The sequence below is a fragment of the Oncorhynchus tshawytscha genome, unplaced genomic scaffold (genome assembly GCF_018296145.1).
Source record: "Oncorhynchus tshawytscha isolate Ot180627B unplaced genomic scaffold, Otsh_v2.0 Un_contig_16377_pilon_pilon, whole genome shotgun sequence".
Taxonomy (NCBI): Eukaryota; Metazoa; Chordata; class Actinopteri; order Salmoniformes; family Salmonidae; genus Oncorhynchus; species Oncorhynchus tshawytscha.
The window spans coordinates 55,673-72,962 of record NW_024608935.1 but is presented as its reverse complement, the minus strand read 5'-3'; the positions used below and the strand labels follow the sequence as shown (position 1 = coordinate 72,962).

At 42.5% G+C, this 17,290-nt stretch overlaps 2 protein-coding genes across 11 annotated transcripts; one reads left to right on the top strand and one right to left on the bottom strand.

Annotated features, from left to right (window-relative positions):
• Positions 1–998: 998 nt before the first annotated feature.
• On the top strand, positions 999–5,938 carry tmem116 (transmembrane protein 116). 8 transcript variants are annotated; one of them, XM_024409553.2, is made up of 11 exons: positions 999–1,594; positions 2,296–2,342; positions 2,452–2,515; positions 2,723–2,851; positions 3,261–3,365; positions 3,473–3,522; positions 3,727–3,810; positions 4,066–4,207; positions 4,289–4,433; positions 4,559–4,638; positions 4,723–5,938. In XM_024409553.2, the coding sequence occupies exons 1-11, from the start codon at positions 1,520–1,522 to the stop codon at positions 4,936–4,938; spliced, it is 1,137 nt and encodes a 378-aa protein (XP_024265321.1). In that variant the 5' UTR covers positions 999–1,519; the 3' UTR covers positions 4,939–5,938. The 8 variants fall into 8 exon arrangements, with proteins under 8 accessions (XP_024265321.1, XP_024265320.1, XP_024265316.1 ...); XM_024409552.2 differs by having other exon boundaries at positions 2,687–2,851; XM_024409548.2 differs by having other exon boundaries at positions 2,687–2,851; positions 4,559–5,938.
• Positions 5,939–6,099: 161 nt separating this feature from the next.
• Positions 6,100–17,200, bottom strand: LOC112243765 (gamma-aminobutyric acid type B receptor subunit 2-like). Of its 3 annotated transcripts, XM_042313871.1 has the most exons (20): positions 16,451–17,200; positions 16,105–16,242; positions 13,302–13,472; positions 13,020–13,121; positions 12,826–12,891; positions 12,477–12,665; positions 12,037–12,279; positions 11,848–11,908; positions 11,689–11,766; positions 11,427–11,571; positions 11,117–11,249; positions 10,906–11,013; positions 10,665–10,787; positions 9,177–9,287; positions 8,860–9,084; positions 8,487–8,657; positions 8,177–8,337; positions 6,613–7,738; positions 6,369–6,516; positions 6,100–6,208 (listed from the first exon to the last, which is right to left on the bottom strand). In XM_042313871.1, exons 1-18 carry the CDS (start codon positions 16,697–16,699, stop codon positions 7,570–7,572), a joined length of 2,643 nt encoding a protein of 880 aa, XP_042169805.1. In that variant the 5' UTR covers positions 16,700–17,200; the 3' UTR covers positions 6,100–6,208; positions 6,369–6,516; positions 6,613–7,569. The 3 variants fall into 3 exon arrangements, with proteins under 3 accessions (XP_042169805.1, XP_042169807.1, XP_042169806.1); XM_042313873.1 differs by lacking the exons at positions 8,860–9,084; positions 9,177–9,287; XM_042313872.1 differs by lacking the exons at positions 6,100–6,208; positions 6,369–6,516; positions 6,613–7,738 and having other exon boundaries at positions 8,200–8,379.
• Positions 17,201–17,290: the final 90 nt, after the last annotated feature.

The window sequence follows — 17,290 nt, the reverse complement described above, 5'->3', positions numbered from 1 at the left end:
TTTGGAGTCATATTTTTGTTTAAATATTTGTTCTGACTGTATATTTATTTGTTGTTATTATGCTTTAATAAACGTGCACGATGAATGAGTATTGCAGTTTTAAAATGAAAATGTTTAACAGGAAACAGGATTTGGATCTAAGGTGTTATTACCACCTGCAGCCAGCTGGGGATATCTTTTTTTTTTAATAAATGTAACCTTTATTTAACTAGGCAAGTCAGTTAAGAACACATTATTTTAAGAACAAATTCTTATTTACAATGACGGCCTAGGTACAGTGGGTTAACTGCCTTGTTCAGGGGCAGTTAGACAGATTTTGACCTTGTCAGCTCCGGGATTCAATCTAGCAACCTTACAGTTATTGGCCCCACTCTCTAAACACTAGCCCCAACTGTATACACATATTCCAACAAATGGAAATGTTACAGAACAGACCGATCTGAAAACACAGATGGGGGAAATATAAAACGTACATAATCTCCGTTTGCGCTTTATTTCATACTGAATATTATGAAAGCCTCCCTTACTAAAACAAATTGCAGTTTTGAAACTGCAGTAAAAGTGTAGTAACTGCAGTTAACTGTGGTATTTTGGACATAGTAATTGCAGAATAACTGCACTCTAATTAAGCAAAAGGCACGAGGAGGTGTGGTATATGGCCAATATAACACGGCTAAGGGCTGTGTCCAGGTCGTGCGTTAGAACAGCCCGTGGCCGTGTTATATTGGCCATATACCACAAACCCCGGAGGTGCCTTATTGCTATTATAAACTGGTTACCAATGTAATTAGAGCAGTAAAAATAAATGTTTTGTCATACCTGTGGCATAACTGCAGTTATAATGCACTCTGACTGTTCTTTCAATGACAGTCTGACCAGGTGAATCCAGGTGAAAGCTATGATCCCTTATTGATGTCACTTGTTAAATCCACTTCAAATCAGTGTAGATGAAGGGGAGGAGATGGGTTAAAGGGGGATTTTTAAACCTTGAGATGATTGAGACATGGATTGTGTGTGTGCCATTCAGAGGGTGAATGGCAGGACAAAATATTGAGTGCCTTTGAACGGGTATGGTGGTAGCTGCGCTAGGCGCACCTGTTCTTCGTGTTTTGTACAATCAGTGTATATTTTTCACATTGATTTATTTTTGTCATCGCCAAGGTTATTGTAGGGTTAAGTGGTGACTTGAAATTAAAACAACAAGGGTGATGAATAGGCTATGGGCTATTGCCTAATGTAAATTATAAGATTATGAAACCAGCCATGATGAGTGGCTACACTTGTTGCGGTCATGTGACGAAGCATTAACCGGTTAAATCAAATGGAGAGTGAGCGCGCCCTGCATTCTATGTGACGTTAAACTGCTGCACAACCACTTCAGTTTTGGATCCGTGCGTGTCTAGGTTACTCAGCCTAAATCACAACTAGTCTCTGATGTTTTAAGCTATGACTGAATGTTTTGGGAACGACATATATATATATATTCTACAATTGGGTTAAGTCTTAGAATAAAGAAAAAATGTTAAATTTCGTCTTGCAAGATGTCTCAAACAACACGGAGCAAAACACAACAACGCCTGAGGACTGGACTGTTGTAAGTCATTTACAAGTATTGTGTTAAGTATTAAATATTGTGATTATTCATTTGTAGTTGTCCTGTATTTAAACTACTGCAAAGTGTACAGCAATGTGTATTTCTTAGTTGTCGCGACATCGTTGCCACATGTGTCTGCAGCATGGCTTTTGGGGGGGTGGGACCACCCTCTAGCACTGTAGAAAGTGGATGAGATTATTCTCCTCAATTGACCAGAGTAGTGTTATAGGATAGTGACTGTTTTGGTTTCTAATCAACACCTTTCCCCTGTAAAGGTGTACTTTGCAGTCAGGTGGATCCAGATGACCAGAGTAGTGTTATAGGATAGTAGTGTTATAGGATAGTAGTGTTATAGGATAGTAGTGTTATAGGATAGTAGTGTTATAGGATAGTGACTGTTTTGGTTTCTAATCAACACCTTTCCCCTGTAAAGGTGTACTTTGCAGTCAGGTGGATCCAGATGACCAGAGTAGTGTTATAGGATAGTAGTGTTATAGGATAGTAGTGTTATAGGATAGTGACTGTTTTGGTTTCTAATCAACACCTTTCCCCTGTAAAGGTGTACTTTGCAGTCAGGTGGATCCAGATGACCAGAGTAGTGTTATAGGATAGTAGTGTTATAGGATAGTAGTGTTATAGGATAGTAGTGTTATAGGATAGTGACTGTTTTGGTTTCTAATCAACACCTTTCCCCTGTAAAGGTGTACTTTGCAGTCAGGTGGATCCAGATGACTATGGCAGTGCTGAGGTAAGCAGGGCGCAGCATTTACAACCTCTTTGTAATTGTACAATCTGGTGATCACACGGGTCAAATGAGGAGCTCTTCCCAATGTGGTTTTTCTTGTTGTTGTTTGCAGCATTGTCGGTTCAGGTTCCATAATTGTTTATGCAACTTTCCAACACCTTATAAGGACACCTGAGGTTAGTTATACACTACAGATGATCCCCTCTACAGTTGGTTTGAATTGTTTCCACATTTAAGCATGTATTATACCCTACCTTAGTTGGTAGAAAGGCGCTATATAAATCCAATCAGTTTTTGTTAATAATAACAATATTATTAACCTACCTACAATACCATGACTGCTTTAGACTCCAAAACAATGGCCAATACCACCTCCTCTGCAGATCCAGCCATTGTTCTTACTGAGTGTGACAGACTTGCTGCTGGCAGTCAGCTGGCTGGTAGGAGCAGTACTGTTCACCCAGGACTGTGAAAGCCATGCCACCTGCTACAACCTACACATCGTTGAACAGGTATGTACACATACGTATAATACATTCATTTACAGTAAGAATCGACTTAATGTTTCACTGAGAAATAGATGTCCAAGGCAGATCTAGATCCGGCCCAAATGAAGTAGAGCAGCAAATCTAGCCCAATTTGACGCCTCTTCAATTCTGTTAGATCAGGACAAAGGAGTCTGGATGTGGCTGACCCATTTCCCTTGTACTTGTGCACTGGAATATTCTGTTCCAAAAGGGAACATGATATATAACCCCACAACAAAACCAATGATGGTCCTAGATATCTAATCTTCATGGATATGCAGAAAGGGAACACCATTTCATTGACACGTCATACCACGCTTCTCACCCCTAAAATAGAAGTAAATGTTGGTTGACTCATGGTGACCACTGACGGAGAACCCCTGTCTTTTAACAGATCCTGTATATGACCTCGTTCTTCTACACATTGAACTATGTATGGACCCTGTACTCTGGGCTAAATAACAGATTCTACAGTAGCCTTCATGGATACCCAGCCCAAGTAGGTGCTACCTGACAAATTATCGTTTTGATGTCTGACACATTTGGTTGTCTGTAATTCCCCATATTCAACTGTTTGGTTAAAGTCTGGCCTCTGTTTTGTTGAAGTGCGCCACCAAACTGAGAAGTTTCAGCAAGATTGCTGCAGTCCTGTCATGGTAAGCGTGGACTATTTCACAGAAAGAGTATTTACTTTACATGTATTTATTTAACCTTATTTAACCAGGCACGTCAGTTAAGAACAAATTCTTATTTACAATGATAGCCTAGTATATGCTTGACCTATTTAAAGTTCAGTAGATGTCATTATACATCCAATAGAGGGATAATGCTACATGTCCTGTCCCCGTTTCTCCTTCCAGTGTCCTCCCCGTGCTGCTGATGCTGCCAGTGTTTGTAACAGGAAACATGGACCACTGTTACACAAACTTCAGCCAGCCTTACAAGTAGGTCTGTAGCATGCATCAAAGTAGGAATATTATCATGGAGAGAGTTTATTTTGGGATAGAGATAATTGTGTGTCAATAAGGTGTGCAGTTTTAGTAAGGCAATCAGAATTCATATCAAGCACTTCCGTGCTAAATGTTTGGTCAATTAATATGATTTAATCGTCATTGTTAATGTGTTTTTTTATTATACATATCTCTTGTTGATTTGAGGTGCATAACGGTTTGACTAAAGTCCCTCTCCCTGCATATTAGGTGCCTTCTAATGCACACGGAGGCACTCTTCATGTCCACTGACTTGAGCAAGATGGAGGTGGACTCAGCTTGCCGCCTGGGACACATGTACAGTATTGCTGTCTTCCTGGCAGTGTTCCTCCTCACCTTTGTTGGCATTGTGGTGAGTCAGCCTATCCCATGGTTACCAGCTTATAGTTATTTTATTCAAACCTTGGCTTCACACGTCTTTTGTCTGCACCAGGTGCTCATGGGAAAAGCCCGCACTGTTTACAGACGTTGTGTGAGTTCTAGCGGTTTCCTCGGCGACAGGCAGTGGGCGTCGCTTCGTGTTCTGGACCGACACATGCTCCTCTACCCCTCTGTCTTCTTCTTCTGTTGGGGCCCAGGTAACTACAGTAGTGTTCGCCCAGCTCAGAATCCTAGGGCCCCCCAGGCTTGCTAAATGATTTGTAGCAGCTGAAAATCACATTCTCCTTTCTGATATATTGCCTTATTTACCTTTTCATTTCAGCAGTGTTCCTGGCAGCCATGATTCTGTACAACCCCAAATCAGTGGAGGGAGTTGTGGGCGTCATTCTCTACATCTTACAGGTAAAACTGCCAGCTGCTCTGAAACCTACATCCAAGACGTGTGCAACCTCAGTCCAAGGCTTAACTTCTACTTCCTCATCCCAGGCCTTCACCTCATCCTCTCAAGGCCTTCTGAACTGTGTGGTGTACGGCTGGACACAGACACACTTCCGCTCAGCTAGCAAAGATGCTCTAAGGGACATGGACACCCAGACGCCACTTCTGAGATCTCAGAAGAAAGGCTATAAAACTCTATGGTCAACACCATCCCCCAAACCAGATGATATAGAAGGATCTGGTGTTCTACCGACACCACATTAACTTACTATGGTGGTTGTGACACTGGCAAAAGAAATTAAACAAAGCCTTTTGTGCCAGACTGGGAGTGACGGTTTGGTTTTGAATCTTGGGGACAGTACCTTGGGAAGCACCTGTTATACCAATGAAGCAAGAACACCCTCGGCTGTACACAAGGGACAGCAGGGTCCAACCAGACAGAGGCTGAACTGCTGAGGCGTAAAAAAGGGAAGAACCAGGGAATTTACAAGGAGAGGAAGAGCAGCTCTGAAACAGGATCTGAGAGCTCTGTACTTTCATAGGAATCAGTCACTCCCTCCCTCACTTGTTTTGACTGCATCGCTCGTGCAAACATTGTCTCTACATTAGTGTTTAGAATTTCCCACAGTAGTTGGGGACAGCCGAGGATATTTGTGAAAGGCTTTGTAACCAACTGGCATGTCTTTGATTTAGAGGGGCCCTGATTGAGCCCAACCGTGTGGAAACAGTGAGCCGCCTGTCACTTTTCATCTTGATGGAACAAAGGCCCTCCATTCACAGAGATGCTGCTTGACGTACGAGTTTGGCCTGTGGTGTTGTGTGATGGTCGTAGATACGCAAGTGTGTGCAATGTTTAGTTTTCGCCCTGCATGGGCTTGGTCACAGAAATGTGACTGTAGGTTTATGCTCACTCCTTGAGTTCAATTCTAAACTTTATCAAAGGGGATAATTATTGCCTTGCATGAGAACAGGATAAATACATCACAACATACAATTCATTTTTTTCTGAGATGCAAATGAAACTGAATGAAACTGAATGAAAAGAATGAAACTGAATGAAAAGAATGTGAATTTCCGGTCTGTCAATGCATTGGACTTTATTTCTGTTTAACTCAATCCATCAATATGAAATGGGCATTGCAGCTCAAATATAGTAACTGCTGCAGCCTCATCAAAACAATAAAATCTTGTTTCACTCCCACATCCGACCAGCTGCATCATGGCAGTTATCAAAGATGAGGCTGTAGTCAGTGCCTCCAGCTTTGACGAAATCAGAGACCGTCTTACTCCCTTTAAAGTTTTTGGTTTCAACTTTCTGCAAAAAGTTTTAAAAAACAATGTTTTAATCTGAACGACTGTGTATTTGCCACTACAGAGTCATTTCAATAAAAGATGCTTATGAAAGAAAGCTGATTGAATACTTGCCTTCCAGTCTCGACCCATGTGTCTTGCAGCCACCACTACAGTCTGAGAGCTGATGCCAAATCCATCCCCTTTATGGACAAGCCACTGGGAGCCATCAGCCAAAGTCACTCTGTGGATCAACAACGAAGGATTAGACATAGCGGGTAGTTTAGGCCATTTCTTAATTAATAAACATGATGTTGCTAGATATGCAGTAACATACAACTGACTTTTGTGGGTTTATTTTATAAATATCATACGCATTTCAAAGATAATATGATGTTACTCACCTGACTCCTGAGTGGCTGAGAACCCCCACCTGAAAGGACATGCCTTCAAGGGGTCTCCTCATTCTGTCTGCTTCATACACCTTGGAGTTGTACAGCTTCCTCAGGTCAGACATTTTAGATATGTCATAATTGTAGGATCCTCCACCACCTATGAGAAACGTTATAATAACACATGAACAACATAACAATAACATCATAATACTGTATTTATAGATATTTCTTCAAAATAGTTGTTGAAACTTACCACCACTGAAAGAGGATTCAACATTTACAACCAAAAGGGCCAGAAGAGCTGGCAGGATGAATGCGGTCCTGATGGAGAACATGGCAGGATCCTTTTCCCAAGGATGTTGTTGTGGATACCTAATACACTTTCTGCAGTGAGATAGATTTACCTTTTTATAAACCCCAAGTTGAGACACTCCTCCCTTATTTGTTATTGCAGCACATTCTCTTCAAATAGAAAGTACTGTCTGGCACACAACAGCGGATTGCAAAATAGTTGTAGCACTTTTTTTTATATAGATATTTATTTTTTTTACAAATATGCACATTTAAAGGTTATACTCTCAAACCGATTATTCATCATCTTTGAAAGACTGATAACATAAACTTGAATTTGCCTAGACATAGCCAAGATGTTGTTTTCTCCAGGACACAGGCAATGTTTGGAAAGACAATCAATGATTTATTTGACTGCTGTAAAGGGTTAACTTCTGCCTTGGAACACAGTTTAAAGTTCATTCCTGGGCTTTAGCAAACCAGGAAATTCCCAGAGTGACAACATGACAGAGCAATACCAGAGAGCAGTACCACAGCACAGAGCAGTTACCAAGAGTGCAAATACATTTACTGCCAGTATCCTGCTGTAATACAGGATACTCCCATGTTGGGAAACAGGGGGACGGACAAAATGGTTTGTTTTTCCATCAGGAGACCACTTCTATGAGTTGCACTGCAATCAATCTACTACAAATCCATAAAGAAAGCAGCTATTGTAATTTACCACACAACTTTTGTCAGCACCACATTGTATGTAGAACTTGTCTGGATGTGAACATGACTTCAGATGTGAATGATGCTGTGGCAGTCCAAGTAAAGGAAGGTCATTTGACTTCCAGCTGCCAGTGGAACCAGAGGCAGTTCAATGAATATTGTAACTTTTCCAGCGTATTGTCACTCACTGTAGAGGGAAATACAGTCACAGCCCGGTGACCATGACCCGATGCGATGGTGGCATATGTCTCTGTTGGGCACTGGGGACATCGAGACTTCTCAGAAGGCTTGAACAGCTGGCACTCATTCCCCCAATGGCTGGCATGTAGGCGTGGTGAAGAATTGGCAGCTGCATGGACCGTCTTCGTTGGATGCTGCAAAGGAAAACAAGTGTGTAGGACGTTTCATTTCAAAATATATATAGTAGATATTTCTATAAAAAATATAGTTAAATATACACTGAGTGTACAAAACATTAGGAACATCTTCTTAATATTGAGTTTGCCCTCAGAACAGCATCAAGACATGAACTCTACAAGGTGTCAGAAGTGGTCCACAGGGATCCTGGCCCATGTTGACTCCAATGCTTCCCACAATTATTTCAAGTTGGCTGGATGTCCTTTGGGTGGTGGACCATTTAACAATAGAATAAAGGATCATAGTTTTCACATGGATTCACCTGGTTAGTCTATGTCATGGAAAGAGCACATGTTCTTAATGTTTTGTATACTCAGTGTATATATAGAAAGTATAGAAAATATTTGTATTGCATAATGTATCTTTTAGTATCAGAGTAATATATTTTCCTGTACTGTTCAGGTGAGTTTATGTCATCAAAGAGTTCCCTGTTCATCCTGGGCACATCCTCAGAGCACACCTGGGCTCTCAGTCTCACTTCATGGCCCTGTGGACTGGGAGGACTCAGCTCTTCCTCTAGTACTTGCATGGCGACAGCCTCCAACTGGTCACCAATCTGCAAAGACCATTTCTATGTTCATTCCCAAAGTTCCACCATCTGAAATGGCATTAATGATTATTAGCTCCACAACAGATGGGTGTTCAACCTACAGCGGTTAAAGTTCTGTGAATTGTTTAGACTCAAGACAAGTGGTCAGAACTCACCTCTGTGATTCTCCTCCGGAGCTGCTGGTTTTCAGTCCGCAGGCTTTCAAGAGATCTGCCCTGATTGAGAGTGCTAGAGGAACTGGAGGTCTCCGAATCCTGCTTGTGAAGATCACATTGTAACCAGCTAGTTGGATCCACTTGGTTGGGATTGTCTCGGATTTTTACAAGCTAGGATACAAGACAGAAGCATTCAATTATATTTTTCAAGACGAGTGTTTACATCCAACATCATCTAGCATATACACCAATTTGTAAACAATATACATTGAGAAATGGAAGTAAAACGAGAACATTGAGATAAATGAGATATTTGAACATGAGAGCTCAACATGTATACAAGAGGAGGTTTCAGAGATGAGGCAGGTGACACCTTGGGCAGGAACACCAGACACAGAGTGCAGGTACAGCAGGAGATCACCACCAAAGCCATGATGAAGAGCTGCACATTAGGGTTATACTGGGTCAGGAAGCACCCTGATGCTCCAATGATAGACATGACGGTCACGTGGTACATGCTCAGCCTTGTGTACTTGCTGTCATCGAGGAGATGGATATGTGCATGCCTTGTTCTCAAGGCCAGGAAACATCCAAGAAACTAAAGAAAATATGGAAAACCATCAACTAGATTATCAGCTTTGTTTGAAAAGGATCCTGGGTGTTGAACATGGTTCTGGCAATTTCTCTCACCATTAGAAGCCCTTTGTAGCCATATACAATGGCGAGCCATTTAGTCAGGTTTGTACTTTCACAGTGCTCCAGGAAGTGCCTTGTATTAACATCTTCACCACCAGGAGCAGTCTGAAACACCACAAAAAGGAAAGACTACTTGAATATTTTTGATCTCCCTCCGAGGTTCACATTTACTACGACTCTACCACACGGTCGACTCCAGACCAGAGCCATTCACTACCACCACACGGTCGACTCCAGACCAGAGCCATTCACTACCACCACACGGTCGACTCCAGACCAGAGCCATTCACTACCACCACACGGTCGACTCCAGACCAGAGCCATTCACTACCACCACACGGTCGACTCCAGACCAGAGCCATTCACTACCACCACACGGTCGACTCCAGACCAGAGCCATTCACTACCACCACACGGTCGACTCCAGACCAGAGCCATTCACTACCACCACACGGTCGACTCCAGACCAGAGCCATTCACTACCACCACACGGTCGACTCCAGACCAGAGCCATTCACTACCACCACACGGTCGACTCCAGACCAGAGCCATTCACTACCACCACACGGTCGACTCCAGACCAGAGCCATTCACTACCACCACACGGTCGACTCCAGACCAGAGCCATTCACTACCACCACACGGTCGACTCCAGACCAGAGCCATTCACTACCACCACACGGTCGACTCCAGACCAGAGCCATTCACTACCACCACACGGTCGACTCCAGACCAGAGCCATTCACTACCACCACACGGTCGACTCCAGACCAAAGCCATTCACTACCACCACACGGTCGACTCCAGACCAGAGCCATTCACTACCACCACACGGTCGACTCCAGACCAGAGCCATTCACTACCACCACACGGTCGACTCCAGACCAGAGCCATTCACTACCACCACACGGTCGACTCCAGACCAGAGCCATTCACTACCACCACACGGTCGACTCCAGACCAGAGCCATTCACTACCACCACACGGTCGACTCCAGACCAGAGCCATTCACTACCACCACACGGTCGACTCCAGACCAGAGCCATTCACTACCACCACACGGTCGACTCCAGACCAGAGCCATTCACTACCACCACACGGTCGACTCCAGACCAAAGCCATTCACTACCACCACACGGTCGACTCCAGACCAGAGCCATTCACTACCATCACACGGTCGACTCCAGACCAGAGCCATTCACTACCACCACACGGTCGACTCCAGACCAGAGCCATTCACTACCACCACACGGTCGACTCCAGACCAGAGCCATTCACTACCATCACACGGTCGACTCCAGACCAGAGCCATTCACTACCATCACACGGTCGACTCCAGACCAGAGTAATTCACATAAACAAGGTCATCAAAAAGGCAGTTAAAATTGAAAGGCTAACTTCAACAACGTCTGCATCCCCTACACAACAAAAGATAAGAGAGCAAGACCAAGGTTAAAATAGAAAATGTAATTGAAGTGTTACCTCTTGGCTGAACTCTTCCACTGTTCGTCTGAGTGGATCCACCATATGCCAGCAGGTTAACAGACACAGATCGATTAGCAGCATTCCCCCGACAATTATCCATAGTTGGTCATCCTTAATAATCTGAAGAAAGAACAGAGAGGGAGAGAATGAGTATTAAATATTAGACAGGAGAGATGGCGATTAAGAGGCCTGTACTTTTTGAGTTTCTTTAACTTGATCTTTTGAACTTTGAGTTTACCTTTTCAATTATCTCCTTATTTTTGACAATTGTCCAGACCCTCCAAGTTTTCACAAACAATGCCCCAAAGGTTGTGGTGTATCCTACAGAAAGAATATATGTGCGAATCTGTGACAAGAGGAGAAAAAAATAAAACAATGTGCATCCCTTGAAACAAGGGTTCCTTCCCTTTCACTGAAATGCTTAGACGTTTAAACTCATGTGTACTCACAGGGCAAAGCGTAACAAACACTTTGTCAGTCACAAGGGATCCATCCAGCCCATAGAGGAAGACGGAGGTACAGGCCAGCATCGTACCCAAGATAATGAGGTAGTTCATGGACGGACTGGACTTCTTCATGACCCTATGGGAAAAACAAAATATTGAGATCAACGGGCAGCCTTGTCTGAGCAGAGCATGTGAGTAAGTAAACTGGATAACAACGAAAGAGAGAACAACCTTGTGTTTCGATGAAAGCTACCTCAAAAAGAATCTAGTTCAATAACAAGCCGATACAAGATGCTTGGAATAATGATCTTACCAATGGTTGTGATGCTTGATGTGGAAGAAGAGGAAGAAGAGTGCCATGAGCATGGCCAGGCCAGTGGTGGATAACAAGATGATGTAGAGGGGAACACTAACATCCCACCACTGGGAGTGTGCCCGGTCTTTAGGCGGCTGCATGCCTATGAAAGGCACAAAAAAGTAGAATGCAAAGACTGTTACAAAAACAAACATTTTTTGTGTGCTTGAGGTGTCATCATCAGATGTCTTAATGCCTTGTCCTAAGTGTGGCCACCTACCTTGAAACTTGATTAAGTGGTTGAGTTCTAATTCTTCTGCTTCAGCATTATACTGGCCTATCTTAACCTCCCGGCCCTCTGTGGAAACACATGCAGTTGATAAATATTTCACAAAGAATGTTCTCTAAATTCGTGGAAATACACATATGTAATGTTTACCTTGAAATTGGCTTAATTTAATAGTTCCCATGCGTTCCCCATTTCTAAACATAACTTGACCCTAAAAAAAAGAAGAGGAAAAGAAACTCAATTTGACAAGAATATTTGTAAAGCACATCTTATCTTTAGTCTTTTGGAGCAACGATCCATCTAAAATGGAATGTTAACACAACAGTCATGCTAACTTACAGTTACACCCTCAAAGCAAATCTCCTTCATGGAATCCAGGACCATTTGTCCAATCTTCTTGCTGCTGACTGTGAAGTTCCGGTGGATGTCATATCTCTCTCTGTGACGAACAGACTCAATGACCTTGGTCAATGCTTTCACCATCACCCAAACTCCATCATAGGCAAACCCATGGAACTTGCTGGCAACCAACCCTCTCTGCAGCAGCTCTCTGTTGTAAGTCTCGTCATACTCTTCTGGGGTCTAAACAGAAACACAAAGGTGTTTGTTTGTCTTCTCTTAATGGTCTTGCATTACCGTTGCTACACTGCAAATACACTGTTTGATGTTTTCAACATTACGTCCACATGTTTTGTTATAAACACACGTTATCCATTGGAGAGAGCATGGTACAGTATCGACAGAATATGTTGTCCCTTGCTGAAAACCTCAGTGCCTACCCTTCCTGAGATGCCTTTTATCTGTCTGTTACTGAGGTGTGTGAAGTCCACAGTGATGTAGCCTTCCATTGCGGTCAGCAGGTTGTTTGAAGCACAGTTGGAGGAGTCGGCCTCCTCCCACCAGCTCCCCTGGTAACCGCCAGGGAGGATCCACTGATACCTCCCGCCAAACATGTTCAGGCTGTAAGCCTAGAAGACAAAGGTTATATGGTAATTACAAACACAAATGGTTATCATAACGATAATTCAAAAGTAATTGTATGATGAATGCGCTGTTAAACTGCTAATCATTAATGATGGCATTGTGTTGCATCATATTGTCATGTAGGTTTTCTGGTTATGTACTCACACAGCAAAAGACTTTGGAGGCTGAATTCTCGTCAAACAACCCAATGATGATCGTTACATCCATATCCTGTCGAAAGGGACATGATTACAAAACAGATTGACACGCTGAGGATGCATCTGCAATTTTCTGAAATAATGCAATTCAGTGACAAATTCTAACTTTGTAAGTAAAGATGATTTGGGCATATTACTCACCTTCAATTTCTTTACATTGATACATGGGTCAGTGGACAGGCTTTCAGTTACAGCAACCATAACATCAGCCTTGCTCAGTTGTTTAGTCAGATCTCTCCTTATCTTTCAAAGACAGGACAATATAGACTTTACAATTCATACATAAGACAGCATAGTTGTCAGCAGTCTTAATCAATAGGCTAATGCCGGATACCCTTGTATCCCTACTTGTAAATGGCGATAACAGCTACATTGTACACCTAACAGGCATGTGACAGAAAGCGTTACCACGGTCAGTGGTACCTCTGAGATCCTCTGTACATCCTGGGTCAGCGTCCCTACACGTCTCCACTTGTAGTTCTGTAGGATCTTCACAACAGCCTGATTGACTGTGCTGTCCGAGGTGACCATTCGGAAGAAGTTGGGATATTTTTTCTCATCATCTAAAACAGGCGTTGTTGCAGTGAAAGACAGCTGAAATATTGAATGCGCAATAATGTTAGGCTTGAAGAGCACTAAATCATTATTTGAAGTACTACCAATTGTGTTATTTGCATGTATGTCACCTATTAAATAACATGCTCTATTGTGATACACAATACAACGTGATGTAAAATGGTTGCTCAGTGCCTACAATACAGTGTGATGTAAAATGGTTGCTCAGTGCCTACAATACAGTGTGATGTAAAATGGTTGCTCAGTGCCTACAATACAGTGTGATGTAAAATGGTTGCTCAGTGCCTACAATACAGTGTGATGTAAAATGGTTGCTTGGTGCCTACAATACAGTGTGATGTAAAATGGTTGCTCAGTGCCTACAATACAGTGTGATGTAAAATGGTTGCTCAGTGCCTACAATACAGTGTGATGTAAAATGGTTGCTCAGTGCCTACAATACAGTGTGATGTAAAATGGTTGCTCAGTGCCTACAATACAGTGTGATGTAAAATGGTTGCTCAGTGCCTACAATACAGTGTGATGTAAAATGGTTGCTCAGTGCCTACAATACAGTGTGATGTAAAATGGTTGCTCAGTGCCTACAATACAGTGTGATGTAAAATGGTTGCCAGTGCCTACAATACAGTGTGATGTAAAATGGTTGCTCAGTGCCTACAATACAGTGTGATGTAAAATGGTTGCTCAGTGCCTACAATACAGTGTGATGTAAAATGGTTGCTCAGTGCCTACAATACAGTGTGATGTAAAATGGTTGCTCAGTGCCTACAATACAGTGTGATGTAAAATGGTTGCTCAGTGCCTACAATACAGTGTGATGTAAAATGGTTGCTCAGTGCCTACAATACAGTGTGATGTAAAATGGTTGCTCAGTGCCTACAATACAGTGTGATGTAAAATGGTTGCTCAGTGCCTACAATACAGTGTGATGTAAAATGGTTGCTCAGTGCCTACAATACAGTGTGATGTAAAATGGTTGCTCAAACAATACAGTGTGATGTAAAATGGTTGCTCAGTGCCTACAATACAGTGTGATGTAAAATGGTTGCTCAGTGCCTACAATACAGTGTGATGTAAAATGGTTGCTCAGTGCCTACAATACAGTGTGATGTAAAATGGTTGCTCAGTGCCTACAATACAGTGTGATGTAAAATGGTTGCTCAGTGCCTACAATACAGTGTGATGTAAAATGGTTGCTCAGTGCCTACAATACAGTGTGATGTAAAATGGTTGCTCAGTGCCTACAATACAGTGTGATGTAAAATGGTTGCTCAGTGCCTACAATACAGTGTGATGTAAAATGGTTGCTCAGTGCCTACAATACAGTGTGATGTAAAATGGTTGCTCAGTGCCTACAATACAGTGTGATGTAAAATGGTTGCTAGTGCCTAAATACAGTGTGATGTAAAATGGTTGCTCAGTGCCTAAATACAGTGTGATGTAAAATGGTTGCTCAGTGCCTACAATACAGTGTGATGTAAAATGGTTGCTCAGTGCCTACAATACAGTGTGATGTAAAATGATGTAAAAGTGTGATGTAAAATGGTTGCCCTACAATACAGTGTGATGTAAAATGGTTGCTCAGTGCCTACAATACAGTGTGATGTAAAATGGTTGCTCAGTGCCTACAATACAGTGTGATGTAAAATGGTTGCTCAGTGCCTACAATACAGTGTGATGGTTGCTCAGTGCCTAAATACAGTGTGATGTAAAATGGTTGCTCAGTGCCTACAATACAGTGTGATGTAAAATGGTTGCTCATGCCTACAAACAGTGTGATGTAAAATGGTTGCTCAGTGCCTACAATACAGTGTGATGTAAAATGGTTGCTCAGTGCCTACAATACAGTGTGATGTAAAATGGTTGCTCAGTGCCTACAATACAGTGTGATGTAAAATGGTTGCTCAGTGCCTACAATACAGTGTGATGTAAAATGGTTGCTCAGTGCCTACAATACAGTGTGATGTAAAATGGTTGCTCAGTGCCTACAATACAGTGTGATGTAAAATGGTTGCTCATGCCTACAATACAGTGTGATGTAAAATGGTTGCTCAGTGCCTACAGTGTGATGTAAAATGGTTGCTCAGTGCCTACAATACAGTGTGATGTAAAATGGTTGCTTGGTGCCTACAATACAGTGTGATGTAAAATGGTTGCTCAGTGCCTACAATACAGTGTGATGTAAAATGGTTGCTCCTAGTGTGATGTAAAATGGTTGCTCAGTGCCTACAATACAGTGTGATGTAAAATTGCTTGTTGTGTGATGTAAAATGGTTGCTCAGTGCCTACAATACAGTGGTTCCTCAGAGTGTATGTAAAATGGTTGCTCACCTATAATACAGTGTGATGTAAAATGGTTGCTCAGTGCCTACAATACAGTGTGATGTAAAACGGTTGCTTGGTGCCTACAATACAGTGTGATGTAAAATGGTTGCTCAGTGCCTACAATACAGTGTGATGTAAAACGGTTGCTTGGTGCCTACAATACAGTGTGATGTAAAATGGTTGCTCAGTGCCTACAATACAGTGTGATGTAAAATGGTTGCTCAGTGCCTACAATACAGTGTGATGTAAAATGGTTGCTCAGTGCCTACAATAAAGTGTGATGTAAAATGGTTGCTCAGTGCCTACAATACAGTAACAAAGATACCTGTACCAGGTTCCACCCCTGTAGTGATTCAGCAATGACGGATGTGACTGATGGACACACACCTCCAAAGATCATTAAGTATTTTGGCCCAAAGCATATGGCATCAAAGTAGGCTTTAAGTCCTTTGGCAATATTACACTAAAAGACAAAGAGAAAACGAAGAGTGAACTGTCCCACTCCATTCATCATCATTATGATTCCAAATGCACTGAACAGCTTACATGTCCTTTTTTGCATTAAAATACACTACTTTTAACCTTGTTCTCCACATAAACCATGTGCACCCCACTAACAGAGACTTGTTGGTCCAAAAACACCAGTCCACTAACACACCAGCAAACGTTACCTCTGAATCTATGACGTGAAAATTGATCTCATAGTTTCTTAGAGGAGTCTGCTGCCTGCTCAGGTCGTCTAGAGCGAGCTGGACAGCCGGCAACACGGACGCCGTAAGGTTTCCCCGCCCTGGGTTGTCTGTCAGTGGCATGATCCACAAGACTGGCAGAGAGTGGCGAACCTGGGACAGAGAAGGAACAACGACCAGCCATGAGAGAACCAGGATCTGTCCTGAGCTTGCCCGTCCACCACCACTCATCCTTTCTCCCTGTCACTTCCCAGTCTCCACTCTCTGGTGTATTTCTCCTCCTGACTAGTACACCTCCTGTAATGGAGTCAGGTCCTAGTTAAGACCCCTTAATCCTCGTCTGTTCCAGCCAGGCCATTCCACACACCGCAGCTGCTCCCTCAAGAGAATCCACTGAAGAGGATAAAGGGATAAGGTGCTGGCAGTGACTGACGAGGTTACCTACATCTGTCACTCTGATCCCACGGCACACATTCACTGATTGCTATGCTCTGGTTTTATTCTAGAAGGAACTTTTAATATAACTTTTCAATATTTTGACATTTACAATGTAGGTTATTCCCCTGTGGATTATGAAAAAATGTAGCTCCACAATCAGACGTATAGGTTAAAGAAATGGTCTGTGATTGACAGCTGATATTTTTACAGGGAAAGAATACCTTTATGTTCAAGACTGCTCAACCTTCAAACTCTGGCATCATTACATTATCACCACAAGGTGGCAGTGTTGTTCAACTTCTCAAAAGAGCTCAAGCAGAACGTTCAATTAACTCCTTTATCCAGCAATAACATTCATTCATTTGAAAGTGTTATTGTTCTGCA